Source organism: Glandiceps talaboti, chromosome 1 (genome assembly GCF_964340395.1).
Source record: "Glandiceps talaboti chromosome 1, keGlaTala1.1, whole genome shotgun sequence".
Lineage (NCBI taxonomy): Eukaryota > Metazoa > Hemichordata > Enteropneusta > Spengelidae > Glandiceps > Glandiceps talaboti.
The window spans coordinates 1,458,385-1,482,517 of NC_135549.1; the positions used below are offsets into that span (position 1 = coordinate 1,458,385).

At 35.2% G+C, this 24,133-nt stretch overlaps 1 protein-coding gene across 4 annotated transcripts in view; it reads left to right on the plus strand.

The window, feature by feature from the left end:
* Positions 1–24,133, plus strand: part of LOC144434291 (uncharacterized) — a 41,403-nt gene that overhangs the window by 10,819 nt on the left and 6,451 nt on the right. For 3 of the 4 annotated variants that reach the window (XM_078122779.1, XM_078122919.1, XM_078122850.1), the window contains exons 4-12: positions 14,018–14,089; positions 14,679–14,753; positions 20,537–20,671; positions 21,152–21,295; positions 21,651–22,076; positions 22,487–22,639; positions 23,136–23,207; positions 23,507–23,676; positions 23,816–23,952. In XM_078122779.1, the coding sequence (XP_077978905.1) occupies positions 14,018–14,089; positions 14,679–14,753; positions 20,537–20,671; positions 21,152–21,295; positions 21,651–22,076; positions 22,487–22,639; positions 23,136–23,207; positions 23,507–23,676; positions 23,816–23,952 (1,384 nt within the window). Of the gene's footprint in view, positions 1–14,017; positions 14,090–14,678; positions 14,754–20,536; positions 20,672–21,151; positions 21,296–21,650; positions 22,077–22,486; positions 22,640–23,135; positions 23,208–23,506; positions 23,677–23,815; positions 23,957–24,133 lie in introns of all 4 variants that reach the window. The other variant, XM_078122995.1, reaches the window with a different exon arrangement.

Sequence of the window (24,133 nt, forward strand, 5' to 3'; positions counted from 1 at the left end):
CAACTATAACTTATAAGTCCAACACAACACTACTACAGTTGATTATGAACATTTCATTTCACCAACACACAAAAAAAGCTTATTTTAATTACAACTAAAAATTTGCTTTCAACGAAATGAAAAAGTTAAGAGGAATAGATCTGTTTATGAACATTTTAGCAGATATTATAATTGGCATCCATCAAGCTAAGGAGCAATTTGCCTTACATGTTTGTTTCCGTTTGAGTAGTTGCAATGTAGTAGAATAGTGTTCAACGTAATCAATGGATTTAGCTGGCCTATATATAAACTTGCAGTTTGATGAAAGACATTTAATAATAAAAGTACATATCATTAGGGTATTACAACTACACAGAGACTGAGAGTGGAAGGAAAGGTTTGAGAGAGATTTACTGTCATCTATGTCCTTCTAGAGCTAGACTATTTTCAGTTGTATGGATCTAGGACTTATCAAGTGTAAAATCTTCTATTTAGACTTAATGTTGTGTTGTGACCACCAGAAGTAGCTGATCCTTTTAATTATCATGAAATCTTTGTTGCTCGGTAGTAACTGAATTTTTATGCCTGAACATTCATTTTCAAACTTGATGACATGCAAATTCAGCAAATTCTGTACATTTCATGTAAATTGTTTTTTGTTTTAAATGTCAAACATAATACCTAGGCTTTCACATGTGTTAGCCCAGTAAATCAGAATAAATATACTCTAAATGTAATGTTTGTTTCAAAATTAGAATAGTTATTGGGAGGAGGATGTATCGTGTTGTGATTATCTGTTCAGTTAGTGGATGACCTGTCCTAGCCGTGTTTTGATTCCACAGTGAAACCATTAGTGCCAAGTTAATCCAACTTTTGTCATTATTGTGACAAAACATTTAAAACAACATGCATTTCTTCCAGTAGCCAAATGTAAGAGGAGTCAACAAACCAGCCTTTACATACTAATTGAAGAAGTGCATCTTGTTTGACTTTCAACTGTTGATTTAATGATTGGGAAATGGTTAGCTAACAGTCTTACAGGCAGGTTACACAAATATGGAGGTAGTTCAACTTAGTAGAGCACTGACACACATGGTTTTGGCCTTGGTGATGAAAATAACATGATCAGTTACATGCCTTTGGGCCTCGAGAGTACTCAGCGAAGTTCAAATGCTAAGTTGTCCCAGACTGAAAGGTTGCTCAGAAATGTAACATTGTGTTGTGGTAAATAAGAAATGTTTTAACTGAGTAGATAAAAGTCATCAACATAGATATTGGAAAATTAGTTTATCCAGGGAGAGTGAGTGCCATAATTATAAATTGGAGGCCAAATGTACTGACATTAGTTTGTTTATTGTAAAGCTATTGACAACTTCAACAAAGCCAAACGAAAGGTGGTATTCTCAGCTCAATCTGAGGTAATCACTGTCTATTCTTAGAGGGCTTGTACAGTGGTGAAGCTAGCAATTATCTCAAATGTTCTCTTCTTGTAGTTGATGGTAGAGATGTACAGGTTTTGTCTTTTGGTACATGTTGATGTACTAAATCAATGTCAGACATAGTTTAGACTACAGTGATATAGACCTGATTCACTACTTTCAACACACATGTTTTGGAAAGTGCAGAACTCTGTTGGGAAGATTTTCACTCTGGTCGTATTTGTCTGGTGGTATCTTGTCTAGGAGAGATCTTATTTAATATGATATAAGATAGTTAGCTGTGATATGGTGCATTATTGGGGATGTAATTGATATGGATAGGGTCAACAAGTCTTATAAAAAGTTGCTAATTACTACCCTATGTTCAGTCTGTCTACCACCCAAGTGAGCTTGTCATTTGTCACCAAACTACAAATTGGCTTTCTATGTATCTATGCTTATGTTTCACTGTTATAACTCTGCGAAAACAGCAGTAGTTTTTACTCCTGTTTTTACTCCTCCAAATATCACTTCCCTGTTTCCCAAAACTTGTGTATGGCATACGAACGTTAGTGGATTTTGAAATAGAAATGTTCAATATGGAGAATAGTTATAATTGCATGGTACTAAGTAGGAATGGATAATTGAATTATGATATAGCAGCAAAGGAGATTATTTTCAAGACACTGTTGTGTGTACTTATAGCTTTAATAACAACTGATTGTGATGATACACTCAAATATTTGTAAGAGTGATAACTAGGCAACCTCTGTCTTGACAGTTCTCTTTCTAATTATGCACAGAATGTTTCCATCAGATGACTAGTTGATCTTTTTGAAAACATTTTTCACTTGATTACCCTGACATCAGACTATTGTAGGGATCAGTCAGGTGAAATGATGGCTGATAACCAATTGTCATCACCAGACTGTCAGCCATTGTCTAAGGTAGCGAACTGACAACACTAAAAGGTGTAGGACTGTGAAACGGGCATTGTCGGCTGGCATGTATTGCAGTTCGTCAGCAGTCTGTAGGGTCAGAGGTGTTCCCGCTAGGAATCTAGTACTAGATATCCGAGATGGTATGCTGTGACTTACTTAATCACAGCAATGTTTAGTGGTTTCAAATGGCATTGGTGCATGAGAAACTGACAAACAGTGTGTCTAACAGGTTTTAATGGCACAAAAAATTTGACTCCTTGGTCTTGTCTGCAAAAATCATGAAATCTTGACAAAAATGTCTGTATGATGACTGTGAGTTCCTTCCCATTTATCGATTAGTTGAGTTCCTACAGTGAGCATACATACACACAGGGTTTTGAGAGCCAGCCAAAATGACGACTGTGTTAGTTGGCTGTGAGAGAGATGTTTGAAAAGTGAATTGGGGAGCATTCATGAACATCGCGTTCTCCAAACACTGTCTATTTGATATTCACCGATCAGCAAGCAGAGAGAATTCACACTGTTGTCTTTATAGATTGTGTCTTTTAGAGTGGTCCAACTGTCCAAAGAACTGACCAGAATGTCACTCTTTTCTTGTTGTCACGTTCCAAGTCTGCTTTTGCATATTCAGTGGTTCTATCTTTGTTCTCCAAACTGTTGAGTTGGACAAATTTAATTAAAGTTGAAACATGACACCCACAAAACAGTTTGACTGAAACATGCAGTAGTTATTGTCACTGGAAATATCAGAAAATGGCAATGTTTTTAGTGTGTCAAAACATCAATTAATGAATTCACAAGGTGACTAGTTCCTGTGTCAACTTGAGTCACTGGACTGGTTGAAGACCTGTACTTGTTTAGTGTGATTTGTCTGTCTACTGTTGTCAAACTGATAAAGTTTGTTGTGCTTTGATTAAGATTAGGACAACAGTCTATCCTCCAGTTCGAGACGACTAAATACATGATGGTCCAATGAAGTGCTCTGATGGCCATGTAACCCTAACTTACAGTGTCTCACCGCGGACCGGTATTTCATTTTGTACTACTAAGTGTTGGCAGCTTATGAAGTAAAAGCAGTCACCGTTACATAACACCAATTCAGACATTTTGAAAAACCAAATATGTTTTCAAACAGTAACAGGCAAGGATTTTCATTAGCAAATTTTTCCAGAGGTTTCTTTAGTGTTTTATTTGTTCAGTGGACTGGTTGTTTTAAGTAGCAAGTAGACTTTGTTCTCCCTTCATTGACACCAGGTGAGGCATATATTGTAGAAGTATTTGCAACATTACAATTCACGCAATCTATCACTGGATACTCACATTGCGACTATTATGTTATGCTAAACATTAGAATCTTGTACTTGATAACCAATAAACTATAACACAAATTTGATTTGATTCGGGAAAAAAAAGTAAGTTTTGTGTGCATTCAAGGATTGGTCACAGAATTAAGAGAGTATTTGAATTGAAAATGTGAGAATTGTCATTTTAGGTGGGAAAGGCTAATTGGGAAAAATCAGCTTTTCAGCACCTGTGACAAGACGACACTTTAGAATTTCTCCTTTTTTTCTCATAACCTCTTTTTATTAGATACACTGACTGGTAGAAATTCAAATATGACGTTATTAAAACAGAGACCTGGTTTGGCACAACAGGTATATTTGATTGAACAAGTGGCGTTCATTTTTGAGTCACCAGGTAGTAGGATATTAACAAAATGGGACAACCAAGGTATTTGAAATCAGCAAAATGAAAACCAAACAACTACTTTTCATTAAAGTATTTGTCAACTTCACTCACTCCCTCCACTGGAAATCTCCATTTTTTAGCCACAAAGTGGAATATTTGACAACAGATGTAGCTGTATGTCACATTTTGGTTACTAAGGTGATGACTAATACTCAGGAAAAACCAATTTTTATGATTTGTAGACAGAGGATTATTGACAGGTGTGAAATGTACACATTAGATCAACTCAGGTGAGATGGATTGCAATATAAGTTGTTTTGAGTCACAGCTTTACTGGAGACACCAATCCCTGGTAACAAACATTGAACTTAGAATTTGATAAAGGGTCAGACTTTACATGGTATAATAAATGGACGACAGAGTACAGAGGTCATTCTGTTTGAGGTGATATGATGACCTATCTACAGGTGTTCACTACTAAGGTACTTTTTCACACCTAGTTCTGTTTGAAGTGTTGCACAGTAACCAGAGTAAGGTGCCAATAACTGAATAAATCACTTGTCTACATTGCCTGTGGGGCAAGGCTCAGTTTGTCGTCTACATACTGATGGAATTGTTCTCCATGTTTTAGAGTGCCCAGTCTATTATGGCCAAAGTTCACTCTGAATCGTTCAAAATGGGAGATATAGGGTTACAATGTATAGTTAGATTGGAGCCAGGGAACCTATGTTTAGGCCAAGCAACCGGTGTATAGCTTTACCACTAGTGCACTCTTTAAAACTATGCTCTGAATTTGTGTATTCGTATGTGTACTTTGGTTTGTGCTTACGAATCAATAAACACAGAGTATACTTGTAGGGATGCAATGTGATCAATTTCGATGTCAAAATTGCAGCTACAAATTGGTCTCTCAATAGAGGTAACTCTGTCATTGCAATGATCCATACTAGGTCTGGTCATGGCTGGTATTAGGTGTCACCTTTATGTGTTGTTTGTAGTAAACATCTTGGCTTACTCTAGCCACTATACATGCAAATCAATGGCAATGCTTGGACTGTTTTCAGGGGCCTCAATAGCACACCATTTGCATCTTTATTGTTAGCAATCGAAAGGGACCACAACTGCATTTGTGTTTTGAATTGTGATGTGACATGGGCAATCAACATTAATGTATGTCTCTTTCAGTCATCAATTGCACACTTAAAGCTATCACAGGGAGTTCCAGTTAGACAAATTCAAACGTGTAGAACTAGTGTCACTTGGCATTGGGGGTAGACAGTATTCACCAATGTCACAATGTAAGGACTCCATTCATTTGGAAGATATATCACCAGTCGTCTTCAACCTTGTGTCTCTACTAGACACATCCATACCAATAATTGTATCACTTTTCACTTTTGTTTATTTTATGAGGCCCTATGGCTCAAACCAATCTCAAGGCGTAACTTGCACATGAGGATAAACCACCCTACATGTTTATTTCACTCCCAATCCCAAATTAATAGGGGTATCTGTAATTGTTATACAAATCTGACGTTATAAAGGGTTGAATCCAGAGTCATAACTTTACATGCAAGTTTTAAAATGTTGTGGTGATGGCTTCAACTGTAAGAAATAAAATTAACTCTAGTGAAATACAAATAGTAAATGTAGTGATTAAATAATTATTATTAACTGGCTAATTGTAGAGAATAGAAAACACTCATTTCAGCGGGATTCAACATTGTAATTGAAAAGATAAAAATTTATTCAGAATGGATAGAAATTGTTGAAAGGATGGCTTGATTAGAACCAATTGATAACCGTTCCAGCTGATTAGTTTGTTGTCCCCGATATCTCTGAACAGTAGAATGGATCGGTTACATTTCAATCCAAAACATTGCTTACAAAGAAGGTTATTTGTTGAAATTGTAATTAGTGACATCATTTTAAACGGTGGTTTGTATATTAACAGGGAATAGTACTGTATAACAAAACACTGGTATTCATACATTCTATGTGTTTGAATTTTTCAATAGTTACTGGTTTTATAATCTGTCACCTCTAGGAGCACCTCTAGTTCATTTTAAGACAGTTTTGGTATATTACTTGGTAGAAGTGCATTTATCTGCGATATTTAATGTGGTAGATGCAATAAATTGTTGAGTGCGATCACGTAGAATGCAGCTTTCATTACAGTCCAGCAAGTTGTCCCATTCAGATTGCTTTCAAGCGTTTTCAATAACACAGAGACAGAGCACTTCAGTGACAGCCTTATAAGCCTAGCACATTTTGTTTTAATTGAAATTTGTCAATCTTTTTAAAAATTCTCAACAAGGATTCCTTCATTTCATTTAGACTTAGCAATGGCAAAGTGATGTAAGTCATAAGTCATGGTGGGTGTCCTGTCTCAGTCATTCTGTTTTTGTCTAGCTCTGTGACATGGCTAATATGTATTCTCTTTGTACGAATTGTCGCTTATTTCTCCCAAAATGAACCATCAAAGATACAAAGGGAAGTTTGAAGGCAAGGAAGTGGAAATCATATTATCTTTGTCGTGCTGATGTGTTTTTAAACTTGAATTTAAGACTTGTTGCTGTAGTTAATAAATTAGTACATTTTCTTCCATGATGTCAACGAGTTGCTATGGTAACCTGCATCTCTGTCACTGACGAATGTGGAAGACACTTTCAGTTATTTTCCATGCAGTAATATATGATTATTTGATATTGAAAAATATTAGATATTTATAAAAATTAATATATTACTAATGCTGTTCATTTCAATATGTTTTGATTAACTGTGACATGAATAATGATATATAATCATGTGATTTTTAATGAAAATATTTATTTTTCATTATTGAGAAAAATGATAATTCTCAATAAAAATTGGTAGAAGAGAAGAAATAGATCTATCATGTATGCTTTGTGGCTGTACTACACTTGTGTTCCATTCTATTGTTCTGCCAGACTTTAATGTTCAGCATCCATACACACATATCAAAATGTTTGGCTTGGGGCTATGTGAGCTCATTACTTTCTAAATGTTTGTGCGTTTTTAGGCTTTCAACATGCATATCCTGTGTCAATACTTTTCATCTTATAGATGTGTCAGCATATACAATTGAAATTAACATCTATTTAAAAAAATCTCTTTTTATTGCTGTTGGCAATTTCTTCTATTTTTCATTTCAAATCTTGCATTTTAGATTTTAAAATTTCCATGAAATTCGAGTCGTTTAAAAAAGCAATTTTGTTGGCATGATTAAAATTTCCTGGGGAAAAACATTTTATATAAATATTTGAAAATGAAGCACAGCTTTGCTTAATTATGTATATTCCTTCAGAGCTATGTTCAAGCTTAGCAATATATATATATAGATATATAGAAAACATAATTTTCACATGTTTGTTTACTCATCTTTACATTTCATCATGGAAATTCTGGCTAGAATTGTTATGTCTTTAATATATTCCATAATTTTTGGTCAAATGGATAAAAACTCAATGTAATAATAATACTTTTCATAAAAGCAGAAATGTAATTTCCAAGGGTAGATATATGTTATGCTTCCAGGTCAGTAGTCACTTCAGGGGATGTTGTTAGGGAGATAGAAAGAGAGAAAGCTCGGAAGCACTAACTCTAGTTATGTTGCCTAGATTTAAATTTAGTGTTTTGGTGAAATGTTAACAGGTAAAAAATATATTGTATACAGTCTACAGACAAATGAGACATTTTAGTAGAATAGAACCCTGTATGTTATGAATAGCAGTGTAGAGGATGGAATGCAGGGATGGTAGGGACAAAAGTACCATACTAAATATGAAGGCATCAGCAATATCAGGATAGAGGAAGGAATGCAGGGATGGTTAGGACACAGGTACTATACTTTCAATATGATAGTACATGTATCTGGAATATAGGAATAGAAGGGGTACATCGAGAGGTACAGGGATATGTAAGGGGGAGGGGGATACAAATAATACAAAGTACCTACCCTGTGAAATGTAGTATAGTAATAGACAATCTAGTACACTACACACGATCTGCTTATTAATATTACTTCTGATGACATGAAATGTAGTTAAGATGACAAGAAATGTATTAGTAAATGATATGAAATGTACTAGCAGATATTTATCAATCAGATGATGTAAATTATACTAGTAGATGAAATATGATGTGCGTCTACTAAGATTAGAAAATGGTTAGGAAATCAAATAGAACATATTCAGGATGGTAGATGAAAAGTAGTTTGGATGATACATGTATGAAATGAAATATACTATTGTATTAACATATGATGTACTAGTACCACGACTACTAGCAGATGATTTAGGAGATGAAAAGTACTAGATGAAATGAAACATATTAGTACTTGTAATAAATGAAATGGAACATACTCACGGATGGAATGTCATACTCAATGAAATGAAATTTACCACCAGATGAGATGAAATGAAATGTTTCACTTACCAGCAATGTGCTAGCATGTCAGTCAGTACATACTTACTAGCACTGTACTAGCATGTCAGTCAGTACATACTTACCAGCAATTCATCAGAAGTGTTGAAATTGATAGTAAAATGGCTATGATTAATGTAAAATGGGGTGAGTAGCACTTAGTCAGAGACGGCAAGACAAGAGATGCTCCTTGAAGCGTTAGCGACAGTCGGTGAATAAATGGTGTCACAAGAGGTGGACAGTATGAAAGCCTAGAGCCTGTACATGTTGTTACTACTAAATTGTGAATCAGAAACTGTTGATGAAAAGTTGACGTTGGGGAATACTGCATTCCTTCTCCTGTCAAAAAATATTATTACATTTACTCTGTAATCAGAATGGCATGTAAAACAAAAACTAGGTGCAAGGGAATGAAATTACAAAACTTGCCCTTCATGACTGCTACACTGTCAGTTTTCAAATTGCCTTGTACGCATATATATGAATAATAAAACAATGCTCAGAAGTAGTAAGCTATGGATGCCCAATCAATACGAGTACAGAGCTAAGGAAACCAAATCAAAATGTAACCACAAAGCTAGGGATACCAAACAAATTTCCCACCAGTCTAAGGATACCTAATCAAGATAACCACCATCCCAAGACCCATCGGTCCATTGAATTAAATGAGAAACATTTAAAAGGAATTGTAAATTCAATTGAACAATTATTAACATGTTTCTCAAATGAATTGTAGTAATTTTAGCCTCCCAGATAATTTACATACATAATGTGTATAATTTTGTTTTCTTGAGTATTTTGGTCATTTCTATAGGCTCATTCTGTCTGTATTTTATATTTGCCTACAATCCTACATCATTAAAAATCATAATGTTGGTTGCGGAATGATTTCAATTGTAGCTTTGACATTATGAAATAGTACTATGAAATGTAAGAAGGAAAAGGAAAATACAGTTTTGGGCTTTTTGCCTAATTTTTTTTTTCCAGTATGTCTATTGTTGAGGAAAGAAGAAAGATATTCCTGAAATACTTATTTATCTGTCGGCCTAAAAGGCAGACATTATATCTCCTTATGGTGTTGTAGAGTTGCCCTCAGAGGAGAAACTATTTTTTCAACATTTTATTTTTCATCCACCTTGTAAGAGAGATTTTCAGCATGTGCACATATGGCCCCCTGCTGGAAATATTGCAAAATGATATGACAATTTAGCATGTAAGCGGGACTGAATTCTCTCCAGCCATCAACGTTATTAGTCTTCAATCTTGTATCAAATTTCATATATTTCTGTCCATCAAGAAGAGTACAAGCGAGAGACGAAACCAAAATTGCATGAAATATCACCCAAGGCAAAATAATCAATCTTTTCCAAAGTATTTTATCCAGAAAATTTACCGTACTTGTGAGAGTCTCTTATGAATTATTTGCAGCAGAGATAAGAAATACTGATTACTCAAGTCCATCAGATGAGAATCTAGAACAAATTAAGGTCTGTTGGGGGTGTTCTTTGTCGCTAACTTAGCCAGACAAATCATCTTTCCATACACGACTGAATCATGCTACCAAGAAAGATGGTCCACAGAATGACAAAACCATGTATGAATAAGTAAAAAGAAACGTTTTAAAAGCAGAAACACAGTCCTGTTATGTCAGAACTCCCAAAATTGAAGTAAATGTACTCATCTGGCTTGTGGCAAACCAACTTGTATTCATGTTTTGAACTGTTTTCACAAGTAGTGTCTGGGGAACCAGATCAGTGGAAAAACATCTAGCTGGTGTTTTATATCAATGATCCTAGGGATGCGAGCTATGGCTCACTACAAAGCCAGCATACAATATGAGCTATCTCTATCAGAGAAAACAAGCGCTCAGGATAGAGGAGAAATTCGCTAGCTTTTACAATCCTAGGATTATTCTTCCGCAGTGATATTTCATCCTACACTGTAATCTGTATTTCTAACGCTTCAAGTCATTGAAAGATGTATGTTACTTTAATGTAGGGTGGTGTAACTGAATCCATACCTGTGTAGTACATAGCCACTCAATAACCCAACTGTCTCTCTTTCCTTCGGCTTCATTTTCTTTTACAAACGATAAACGTACTTGTATACCTGTGTAATGTTGTAGAGTCACAGGAACGAGAAAAGAAAAAAATATCAACTATTTATGAGGGTGTGAATTTTATGCTAGTAATTCTAGTAAAGACCCCAGTCAAAGAAATAAAAGTAGTATTTGGTGAAAATATTAAAAGGTTGGATTAATGACACAAAAAACAGCTGTCACCTGTAGTTTGTGCTCAATTTTGGGTGCACATGTTTGCAAATGAAAAAATAATTTAGTAACCGTAGAAAAGGGGTTTTAATTGTGTAGTAGAAGTATGTTCAATTAAAATTGTCTGGAAACACAAATATGTCTGTTTTCAAGTTATTACTACTATATAAAGTGTGAATTGAAGGCATTTTATAATGGATGACGAAAAGAGATACAAATGGGAAATGAGAAGGAGGTACAAAGTGTAACCCGTGTTCCTTTTGTCCTAAATGTACTTTTGTAGAAAAGATTGATAGTTGCTTTACTGTGCAAACCATCCAATTAGCCAAACTTGTTTCAAAAAAATTATGGAATAGATTGAATTATGAACACTTGCAAATTTGACACACATCATGTATAGAATTTAGTGGTGAAATGTAGTTAATGTGTAGATCAGGGAATGATCCATTGGAGTATGCCAAATACGATGGAAAACGATTCCAGACCCTATAACTTGTCAGAGTACATTAAGATAAGCCATAAACAAGGCCATGCTAAGGCCTCAGGAACGTGCTGCTTGTCAAGTCATACTTTGAATTACGTCCCAATTGTGTTTGTTCCTCCTGTTTCAGATGACTGTGTGGTCTTGCAACCATCCAGAAAGACTACAAACACCGTGTTGGCTTCAGTTGAGTTGGCATGTATACCTGTGACATTAGAAATCACACACACAACTGAAAGACACACATGTTCATGTATTTCAGCCGAGGTTCTGTCATCACTTCCGTACTGTAGTGTACACAATTACCCGTACTGAAAATCATTTAGTAAATTCTCACAGCAGACATTTTGAGGTGTGAATTCAACATTTAGCTATGAAGTTATCATCAATTTTGTATAACCTACACTATGGAATAATATAATTGTACAAGTAATAACATTTTCTTTCCTGCATTTTTCACCAACTGAAACTTGAAAAGTGTTATGTAAGGAGAGTGTCCAGGGAAGAAAGAATGTTAACTCGGAATCTAAAATATCATATTTGGTATTAAAATTTCCAACATGCAGTGAATATATTTATGTTGGCAGACACAATTTCATTGAAAGCCGGGAGGGATTTTTTTCTACAAATACTTTGTGTCACTTGTATACCATTGGTTCTTTGAATATTGTAAATGGGGAAAGCTTGGAGTGAGTAATTCTCAATAAAACGGGGAATTAAATTGGAGTGTCAAGCTCGATTTGAAGTAAATGTGATTTAAGAGGCCTGAAGGTTTACATGCTACAAGATCTGTATATGAAGTAGAATAATTGGCTTCATTTTACTGAGTACTTTCTGTAATCTTCCAAGATGAGATTCAAGGGCTACTTTGCTTAACTTTCATCAGAGAATGAATCAACTACATCAAATTGGCATAATGATACATCGTGGTGACAAAGATCACAGCCAAGAAAACATTACCTACAAAGTCAATTTCAATCCAAAGTGTAATACGGAATTTAAATGTGGGAAGAGGAAGACAAATTGAAATTGTACGTGGAGAGAATTTCCTTGCCCCTTTTTTGCACCTCCAAGTACAACACAGTAGTAGAGTCAACATGCCAGTGGCGTGAAGTTTATAATTGACAACTCTGTTATCAAATCAGTGGAGTTGTCTGAAGACATAGAGAGATGCCACATCTGTATGTCATTATCTTGATATTTTGTTGTTTAGAAGAGTTACATTAAAACAAGACAAAACAATAAATACCAAAAAGGTAGGGGGATAAGTGGCTAGTTTTAATAGCTCATTTGAATACACTCCACACCTACAGACGGACAAGTACACACATTTGGATGAATCTATAAGGAATGATAGCATGTAGATAAGTGACAAAAATATTAGCAAGTCTTGTGACTTGACGTGAGATCTCATATTTTATAACTGACAGGTAAAGATTTATAACTCGTCATGAATGGAAGACTCCAGCCTTGAATATTTAAAATAAACTTATGACTCATCGACATTTCATTTATATTCATAATTTTAAAAATTATTTTCTAAATAAAATCCTAATTATTTTGGGATAAATTTACATGTTACTGTGTGGATTTTGTTTGTTTTCATATTTTATCAAGTAGATAGTAGCTAGTTTCAAAACTGATTTGATAACACGGAAACAGCCATTGTGTTATTTGGTAGCATATGTTGGTATATTCATTCATGGAGAAAGAAAAATGTTGCTAAGCTTGATAAAAAAAAGAGGAAAGCTGGGTATCAAAAGGTATTCACATGTAACGACAGAGCTAAGCATAACATTGAAAAATGATAACCATTTTCCCTGGCATGTCGTCGCTAAGCAACTAAAGTTGCAAAAATAGATGTGTCCTCATCAATGTGTCAAGGAAAAAAGAGAGTTTGTATTGAAAGCATTTTAATATATAGATTGAAAGGTTTCTTTGATGCAATGTATGGTTGTAGAATAACCTGGAAGTTACATTGCTTATGTATAATAGCATCCCTTGCAACTAGTATGTTGTACAGAGTTGAAATATTGCATCCGTATAATAGCATCCCTTGCAACTTGTATGTTGTACAGAGTTGAAATATTGCATCCGTATAATAGCATCCCTTGCAACTAGTATGTTGTACAGAGTTGAAATATTGCATATGTATGATAGCATCCCTTGCAACTAGTATGTTGTACAGAGTTGAAATATTGCATATGTATGATAGCATCCCTTCCAACTTGTATGTTGTACAGAGTTGAAATATTGCATCCATATAATAGCATCCCTTGCAACTAGTATGTTGTACAGCGTTGAAATATTGCATATGTATAATAGCATCCCTTGCAACTAGTATGTTGTACAGAGTTGAAATATTGCACATGTATGATAGCATCCCTTGCAACTTGTATGTTGTACAGAGTTGAAATATTGCATATGTATGATAGCATCCCTTGCAACTAGTATGTTGTACAGAGTTGAAATATTGCATATGTATGATAGCATCCCTTCCAACTTGTATGTTGTACAGAGTTGAAATATTGCATATGTATGATAGCATCCCTTGCAACTAGTATGTTGTACAGCGTTGAAATATTGCATATGTATAATAGCATCCCTTGCAACTAGTATGTTGTACAGAGTTGAAATATTGCATATGTATGATAGCATCCCTTGCAACTAGTATATTGTACAGTGTTGAATTATGACTAACAATGGCTAGCTTGCCCTTCAACTCAAGTCATGTGGAGATTTTCACTTCTAATCTGTCTAAATGATTTTTTTTTACTTTTTCTTCACTTCACAGGGATCTGAGCTACAATATTTTGAGTTCATTGAATGCTAGTATATTTGAAAATCTGAAGAGTTTAACAGAACTGTAAGTACTGAACACAATATTTATTAAGGAATAAAAAAAATAACATTTGGAAGCCACATATGTAGTGGTAGGGGTCTAAGCTGTGGAAATGGATCAAAAGAATGTTGAATGTTTTTGGAAAACCGAACGAGAGGAATGTTTGCAGGCTGATATTTGATCCTCTCTCTTTTGTCATTTGATTTGTCCAAACCTGGGGTCTGGTTGTAGAGAAACCAGAGTATTTGTATGCCCATGCATGTTTGGAGATATTTTCTATGTCTGTTTAACAAAGGTAGCAATGCCTTTCAAGTGGCCTGCATGTTGTGTGTTACATGACCAATGCTGACATAGGTAAATTTGTCTAAGCATGCTCTTCAAAATCAACCACCTGTGGTCATTGTTAGGCCACAAAGACATTCTTACAACTGTTGACAAAATGGTCAAACTGATGTTAGTAAGGATTGATCTAGCAAGCTAGGCAATATGTGTGTACATTTGAAATTCTTCTGTAATAAGTAAATAGTTATCTGGGATGATTGTGAGTAGCCTATGCTGTGGTGTAAATGGTTGACATGTAATGTATGTACATGTATGTTGTGTCATCTTGCAGGAAAGTGAACTGGAATTCCTTGACTACGATGCCAGACTTTGCTGGGAAGCTACGGAATCTGACTGTCCTCGAACTGTAAGTACTTGTTTTCCTGTCCAGAAGAATGAGTGTAATTTGTGTGATTTTCTAGAAGCAAGGCTTCATCAGAGTGTAGAAAATGCTAGAATGTATTACATACGCTTTACTGCCTGACACACTGGAGTGGAAATGTCAAGGGCAGGACAATTTTGATACTGTTTATTTTATGTAGTTTAACTCTCAAAGGTTGATAATGATATTTTATTCGTACTTCAGTTTTGCAGGACACACATTCATTAACAATATGATAGACTGCACTATGACACTGATCATTCTGAAAATTAATCAAATGCAGGACAAATTAGCACTAAGTGTATAACACAAAATATTGATGGTAATACAGCTTTGAACCTGATGATTGATTTTTGAAAATTAATTTTGAGAGCTCTACAGATGTTAACACACATAGAGGCAAATCTTTTTGTTTGTATTATGTACAGTTTGACATTTCATGAAAATTGACACTTCACTTGAAGAAAAAACAACAAATTACTGCCAAAAATTGTCTAATTGTAGAAATAGTGGTATACAATAAATAAATTACTGTGTTATACTTGAAATTAGAATCTTAAATATCACGTAACTTAACACACAAAGGTTCTTTTATCACCCTGATAAAATGAAACAAATCTCAAACAACCAAACTCTTTCATTCAGAAGGTTGAGCTCATGTCTGATTTTTCACATCTCTATCAAATTTGGTAGCATGTGTTATGAAAATAAATTTTGTGATCATGCTGTTGATACAAATATGAATTGAGGTACATTACAGCTGTACCGGATTATCAATCAAATTTGAAAACGATAAAAAGAAAACATAAAGGAAAGGGTTTGCCTGAAACCTCCCTCAAAGGACCTTTTAACCTTTTGACCTTTGTGGGAGGTAAATGTTTACGAGTTCATATGGATATTTATCAGGGATCTGTCTATTAGACTTATGTGATGACAGCTTGCTACAAATATATGTGACTAAATAGATTGGATGAAGAGTACGAAATTGTTGAATTTGACACAATTCGTGCATTGGAGCTCTGTGCTAAATAGACATTCAATGTAGAGATAACAACTCAAAAGATAGGCAGGCAGGAGTAAAAGATTTTTTCTTGCAGTGTACTTTGACATCATAGTTCTCCTAAAAATTGGATTGTTTTGTCAACATAGAAGTATAGCATTACATCAACGAATCAGCCGCCTCATGATTGGGCAATAAGTCGCGGCAATAAGTCACAGGCAGACACTCATTCAGAGTTGGCGATGACTGTGTTGTGTCTAATATCACAGCGGTGAAATTTAATGATTTTTTGGACACGATTCACAATTATTAGACACAGGGTATTTTGTGAACCTAGTCTGGTAGCAATGTGCTGTTTGGAGACTTGGAAATGGAATGTACATGATGGAGATGTTGTTTGAATTTAGCCACATATGCATGTCATTATCCCGGGCAGAGCGGCTCCACATAAATGTAAAAATAAACAATCGGCCAACCAGTAATGACCATTTTTTGGTGCAATAAGCACGAACGAAAGCTATGATTATCCATCCACCCATTATATTAGGTCTGGAACAATTTAGAAATGAATAAACCAGAAAATGACAAACTCTGACCTTCACTTTACAGGCTGATAAAATTTGTAATGGAGCGAGGTACATAGATGTGATATAAAGCTTACCATGCCAAACTAAAAACCTATGGGGTGTGAAAAGTCTGTGCCTCTAGTATTAACAATGTATATCATGAATTACGGTGTTAGCACGAACACTAAACAAGAAAGTAGTCGCCAACATGGTATATTTGTTCCAGTTGTCTAGATGAGCAAATAGCAGAGAATAAAAGGGTTTAAAAACTTCAAAACACATGTTCCACTGGCTGCTCCATGTTACAAAGTACACATTCATTCCTGAATGGAGGTGTTTACTGGTGATGATGGAGTCGTTGTGATCTAGGAAACTCCATTTATTTGTCTGCCAATCATAGACTGTTGAAAGCTGTGATGTATTCTATTGGAAAATAAGGAAAATAAAAGTAATTTATTTTGGGGCAAGATATCTGGGTGTGAGATGAAGAGATCTCTTATGGTACTAGAAGTAAGGGGTTAAGAGCATACAGTCCTTTCTTGTTGTGATAAGAATAGGGTAAACCGTAATGAACAGGTTAAGAAAGCAAGGTAAACTAACTAGAAAGTAGATGAGTGGACCAACAAAGGCGGCCATAATTCTCTAAATGTGAGGAGGTGTCAAAAGTACACATAATTAGAAATGGTGTTTGCTGTGTCAATAGTGATGGGGGCCATCAGATGATTTCACTTAGTACAATCATGCAGCTGGATTCAAATGGCTTAATTGTTACCTCACAAAAAGGGATTTTCATTTTTTCAACAACAAAAATTTAAGAAGACAAAATGCATGAGGATTAGTGAAAATGGAGACATATTCTACTTAGTATAATTGCCATATTGTGAAAAAATGCTTGTTAGCCAAAAATGAAAAAACGAAGAAAAAAAATGTAGATTTTGGTTAAAGTTAATAGGTCCATTGGGGAAAGTTGTCAGATGCCAGACAGCTAAGGTTGCCACATTTGCACCGTAGAATGATGGAAACATTACATGTCAAGTTAAAGGAGATGGAAAATTGTTAGCTTCAAACTATGTGTTCCTAGGGAATCCAAGAATTGATATATTACAATTCCCACAATAGGCATTATTACCTCAATTCTCCAGAGTCAGCCATTTTGTTTTTGTGCATTATTGAGGTCAGTGTTAACCAGCTTGTAGCGGGAGAGGTATATGTATATTTATAACTGGCAATTTCCCATGAAGGCATGTGCTCTAATGAATCTCTGTAATTTATAGTCCAAGTTTTGTTCAACACTGCTACATGTCTTAGCTGCTGTGCTGTCTTTATTAGCCTGTAAAATTTAAACACCATGGAATTCTTGGCTTGAAATTGAAGCTGCTTTGCTTTAGCCGTGGTTTGATTCTCAGGCAGTCAGTGTGCAATTGAACTCTGACGTCCGTGATGTCTAGTATTCAAAACCCATATGAGTCTACAAAATATGTAAAAGCTATCGATTAGTCATACCATAGCACTTTTCAATTTGTGCCAGCTTATATACATGAAATGGGGCAAATGGCGGTTGTGAGGTGAAGTGGTATGCCCGGACAGCTGTGTGAAGTCGTTGAAATACTTTTGTCCATACACGTCTCAATGTGGTGCTTGTTAGAGGCTCAGCCCCTTTTGATGTGACAAATTACTTCAGTGCTTTCAGCATTTGATGACTATCAGTATCAGAACTGTCACCCTCAATCAGCCTTGTTGCTCCCTAGCAATTTGTAAACACAGCGTAAAGATGGCTGGAATTTTGTCCCTGCAGTGTTTAAGCTTGTGTATCTGTGTGCAAGTCACAGAAAATTACAAACATGAAATCTATGTGGATCTAAGGATCTCAGGATGTCATTTGTCGATATAAAGTGACAGGAAAATGAATAATACACATAGGAATGTTTAGTATAAAAACATTATCTCCTTTCTTGGGTTGCGTAGATTGAAACTAGGAATTTAAAAGCAATTTGAAGTAAAATTCTAATTTGATGTATATAAGGGAAGTGAATTTTGTGGAATTGTTGATTGTGGTCAGTCGGGAGTGTGAAGGGAACTGATTATGTGAGTTGTTTGGCACTTCTAAGCATGACCGACTATTAGTACTATGACCTGATCCGAGCTAGGAGTTGTTGAAAGTCTGGAGTACCGTTGAAGATTAGCGAGCAACATACTGCACTGGCTTGTTGAGATGATACGTAGGCATAAATCACAGACTGAGATGTAATCAGATATTGGTGCTCACACAGGCTGATTGGCTGAGTGCCTGCTGAGCGGTAAAGGCCAAACACTGTCATTACATTACATTTTAACACATCTGAAAATCATTACTGTACCCAGCCAATTGCCATGACAGCACTGCGGTGTGGATACATTGATATAGCAAACATTTTATGATCCAGAAAAATAGGCAAGGGTGGTGATGAGATTTGAACTGTAGAGGGCAGTCTAACTTGAACTGATTATACCAGACTGAAAGTATGAGAGCAACGCTTAAAAATTTGACATGTTGACTCCTTCCAAAAAAAAAAAGAAAAAGATACTGGTGCGATTTTTTCAGTAACTGATCGGTTTACGTTGACAACAGGTGTTATGTAGGTTTTGTCCTTACTAATTTAATCAGCCGTGGAAAGGATATGGGAAGCTTAGTGATATTTTTAGACAATCTTTTACTTCTATTTTGTCTGGTACCCATAAGTTAAATGGTGCAGCAAATGTAGCAAGATAATTGAATTTGAAGCCTAATGAAGCAGGGGAAAAACTCAAAGTGGTAAAAATCGGTTCCAAGGCCAGTTAAGTCATTAAGGTATCACAGAAACCAATAGGTTTGTTCACTGAAACAACCTGTTTTGTATTTGCCATCTCCTTCAGAAAGGTTTGCATCAGGTATTTGTATAGCCAGCCAATATCATTATGTAAGGCAAGCCTGTAGGCTAAATCACTACATGTATGTATCCTTGTGTTTATTTGATCTCCTCTGGAATTCAGACAACCCAACATTTTCACTTTTTTGAAGAAAGTTATTCCGAGAGATTATTATACATTTATTGAAGTTAGTCAACCAACAATTTTGTTTTCAATCAGCAATTCCATTGGACAAAACAAAACTTTTAAAGATTTAGTTTTGGGTGATGGAAGGTAAATTTATTTTGAGAGACTTTGTGATGTTGTTTGCAATATTGACCTGTGGTAGCGATGTCTTAATGGTGATATTAACGTGTTATCAGTATTATAACAAACTATGACCCAGGCAGGTGTTATAAAGTGTTGTCTTTTGAAACCGACTGATAAGATAAGAGTAAAGGAGCTGATAATATTTAATGATGCAACAACAATAATAAGTACAGTTCAACTATTATATGCTGTTCTTATCATAACTACTACTTACACCCATACCTCAAATAAAGTTCAAACCAGAAAGGACAAACAGATTTAAAAATTACATGTAGTGTCAGTAAAAAAAACCAAGTATTGTGTTCATAAGTAATGATATGTTTTCCTCAACCCAGATACACATAGATAGAAAAATGTATCAGTAGAAAACGATACATACCCAGATACACATAGATAGATAAATGTATCAGTAGAAAACGATAAATACAGATGTTTATGTACAAATAGTCTGAAGATGTTTTCAGTTTAATTTATTAGTTGTATTTTATTAAAATATTACAGATGGTAATGTAATCGGTAAATTAGACTGTAAAAATTGAACATTTGGTGTGAAAAATGGGTATCTAAATATGTATAGTATTTAATGTCTCATTTATTGAGTGTCCTTCAACTGACTATATACGTCAGCAGGGGTTGATTTAGTAGTAGTGCAGAAATGACACTTACATGTATTATTTTCACAAATGATGATAACCAAATTGCCTGCAACTTAATTTTGATGTTTTGTGCAAAACAAAATATCACTGATGTGTTATTTGTATGTTCATAAAAATGTTTGGTAATCTTTCTAATTATAGCTTATTTCATAAAGTTAAAAATATCCAACTTATTTGCGTCAACATTTTGTTCCTTTTGTGTCCAGAAAATTTCAAAAAGGACATGCTGGAAAGTTCATAGAATAATTTGGTAAAATTTTCAAATTTTGAAAATAAATTTGTAATCGAATGTGTAATGTGGTAAGTGTTATTTGATTTGATTTGACTTTGATATTGATTTGTATTTTACAGGTCTCACAACACTATCACTGAAATTCCAAGCTCCTCACTTGAAGGTCTAACATCTCTGAAAACATTGGATCTGAGTTACAACAAGATAACAGAATTGAGAGACACCTTTCCAATTGGTAACACATTACAAAATCTGTAAGTACACAATTACACCAGCATTTCTTTTCACCTTAACATAAATACTGTTTTGGCCCCCTACCTTGACAGAAAACCGACCAATCAACAACCTGTTTTAATATGAATTCAAAAGATATGACCATCAATGCAGTGAAAGGAAACATACGATTGGTAGTTGAACTGTTATGCAAGAGGCACTATCAGTTTACTGTTGATGGCCACTGCTTGTTTTCAAATGTTGTGGATAGATGACACAGTAAGCATTTGTGTGTCCAACCCTCTGGCCATTTTCTCATTGACTGATAAAGCTAACACTAGAAATGACAAAGAGTATGTTTGTTTTTTGGCCCAATTGTGACGATAATAGAAAATGGCGATTGGAAAGTGATAGCTATTACTGGTTGGTCGACACACCTTGGCTGCAAGCAAGGTGAATCCCTACCGCCATCGTTTTACATTCATTTCTTTATTTCTTTTATTTCTTTACTTTTTTTGCAGACTTTTAAACAACAATGAATTGACAGTTCTGGAATCTGGATGCTTCAACAATCTCGCTTCTTTAGAAACTCTGAATCTCAATAAGAATAGAATATCTGTATTACCAAAAGATAGTTTTGTAAACATGGAAAAACTGAAGTCATTGTGAGTATCATTCTGTTCTGTGCATTTGATTTCTCTCTGTTGGTATATAAAGAACTTTGTATGGTACAGTACAGTGAGGTGCGTCAGTCTGTATATGTGTAATCTGTGTGTGTGTGTGTGTGTTTGTGTGTGTGTGTGTGTGTGTGTGTGTGTATGTATGTATGTGTGTGTGTGTGTGTGTGTGTGTGTGTGTGTGTGTGTGTGTGCATGTGCATGCGTGTTATTTGCCAAGTCATACAATATGTCAATTTCACAACAGCTTGTGTTTTATTACAATTACATTTACATGTACAAAAAAACAATTCAGTTTTCTGTATCATTAAGTAACTCAAAATTCTCCCTTCTTTCCCTGCAGAGAAATGAGTCGAAACAAACTGAAGGAGGTGGATGGACTCACTTTTAAAGGCTTAAAAAGCTTGGTAGACCTTCATCTGAAGCGCAATAGAATAAGTGTCTTGATGGATGGTGCTTTCTATGGACTTGACAATATTGAGAACTTAGGATTAGATCATAACAGCATCACATCAGTGAGCAGGGGATGGTTGTATGGACTGTCAACACTACAACAATTAACTCTTAGTCATAACAGGATCACAGAAATGAATGGTTGGGATTTCTGTACCAAACTAAAAGATCTCAATTTATCCTATAATGAACTGAACAGTATTGAAGCTTCTGTGTTTTCGGAGTTGGGTTCACTCTACTACTTGTATCTAGACAATAACAAGATATCTACCATTGAAGACGAGGCTTTCAAACGACTGAATTCATTGCAAACTTTGTAAGTTTAACATCCTGATTTTCAAGTGAGTTTCCTACACTGGAAACTTACATTCTTTAATACAACAACACCTCCAAAATATTTTATCAACTGACAACCCAATAAGGTATCACAATATAAATTTGAAGGTATTAAAGCTGGTAACTAATGCACTCAAATGCAGTCTGTAAGGTACACCATGACAGGGCGCCCTCATGCATCAACCATCTGTGTGTATCTTTGAGTCTAACTTGAAAGGAACGATATAAAGTAATTACCTCTGCATTTATGTACCCATGACTGACATATCTACTGAAATGCAAGTGCAAATACTGATATAACCTGATAATTTTACATCCATTACTGAAATCAGAACCATCAACCGATACCTATGTAGACATTGAGTTTTCTTTCATTGTTGTATTTCTCAGGGAGTTGAATGAAAATGAATTGTCTTGGAACATTGAAGACACTACTGGTACTTTCCTTGGTCTGGAATCACTCACTAAACTTGGACTTCGTAACAACAAGATCAGATCCATACAGAAGAAGGCATTTATTGGTCTGACTCAGCTGGAGTCCTTGTAAGTATTGTCATATATGTGTGTATGTGTGTGTGCATGTCAAGAGAAGGAGGGGAGGGGGTAACACATGCTTGTGTGTACATGCAAGACGTATTTGATATAACCAATTAGAAGTCAAAATTCAAAAAGGAGTTTAAGTCATCCACCATCTCTAAATAGTTATTGTAAAGTTGACTCTGTATATCATATTTGCATAATCCCTTGAAATGAATGCTACATACTTGTAATTGACATGTATAAACAAGACACTAACATTGATAGACCAGTGCATTGAATACACTGTACCTGTCTATTCCCCATTGAGCTTTAGTACTGTCAATCTACATAGAACAAAAACTTTCCCAGATTCTTCCCCCACAGGGACTTGAGGATTTCTGTGTTATCCTTTGTTGTCTCCCCACAGGGACTTGAGGATTTATCTCTAACTCTTTGTAGTTTCACCACAGGAAGTCCAAGACTGTCCAATTAACCCATTGTGTGTTTTTTTTCACACCAGGAACCTGAGTGGCAACAAGCTTACCAGCATACAAAAAGATTCCTTTGGAGAAACCCCAAACTTAAAGAACTTGTAAGTATACTAATGTGCATGTAATGTTGGTTTTGATTTCTTACATTTCATGTCAAACATATTGTTTTCTGTAGTACTTTTTGTTGACCATATATGGTCACCGAGGTCAAAGGTCACAGTTGAAAGTGAAAGTTGGCCAAGTCAAAAAGTCCCAAGTTTTCAATGTGCAATGTACAAATGTAAGAAAGTGAATGGTTATGTTCTAGATATTGAGAGGTAAAGAATTAACAAGCCAATATTTTAGAGATGATATTCTCTCGGGTAGTAATCATTTATTTTATATTGTTGTTTTGTATTAGGTTCATCAACACAAGTAATTGTTTATGTGATTGCCAACTTAGCTGGTTTCCAACCTGGGTTCTTGCTAAGGGTTTCCAGAACTCTGTGGAAGTCCAGTGTTCACATCCACAGGAACTGAAAGGCATAAGTATGTTGGAAGTTGAAAATGTAGAGAAAGCATTCATATGTGGTAAGTATGACTGAATATTGATTCTCTCTCTTTCCCAAATCAAACTCATTTTCCCCATAGTACAGCTAAGATGTGTGTATTTTAGGTGGCCTTTTTCATCCAACAATGTCATTAATGGTTTGTATGATTTTTCTTACAGACGATGTCCCAAAACCTCAGATTATTAGTCAGCCTAAACCTACTGTGGCCCTCAAAGGTGATAACGTCACTCTGGTGTGTATTGCTCAAAGTAGCAGTGAATCTAGTATGACTATTTCATGGAGAAAAAATAATAAGGTAAGTTATAATGCCCTCTATGGCAGACTATTGTCATTCTTTGCTATAAGAGTGTTAAATGAAGTCTCACAAGAAATAGTGGATGTGGAAACTGACATCAACATAAAAAGACAATATAAAACTGTTCTTCCAATCTGTAATGGCTGTACATCTGATGAGAAGAATCCATTAACACAGAGAC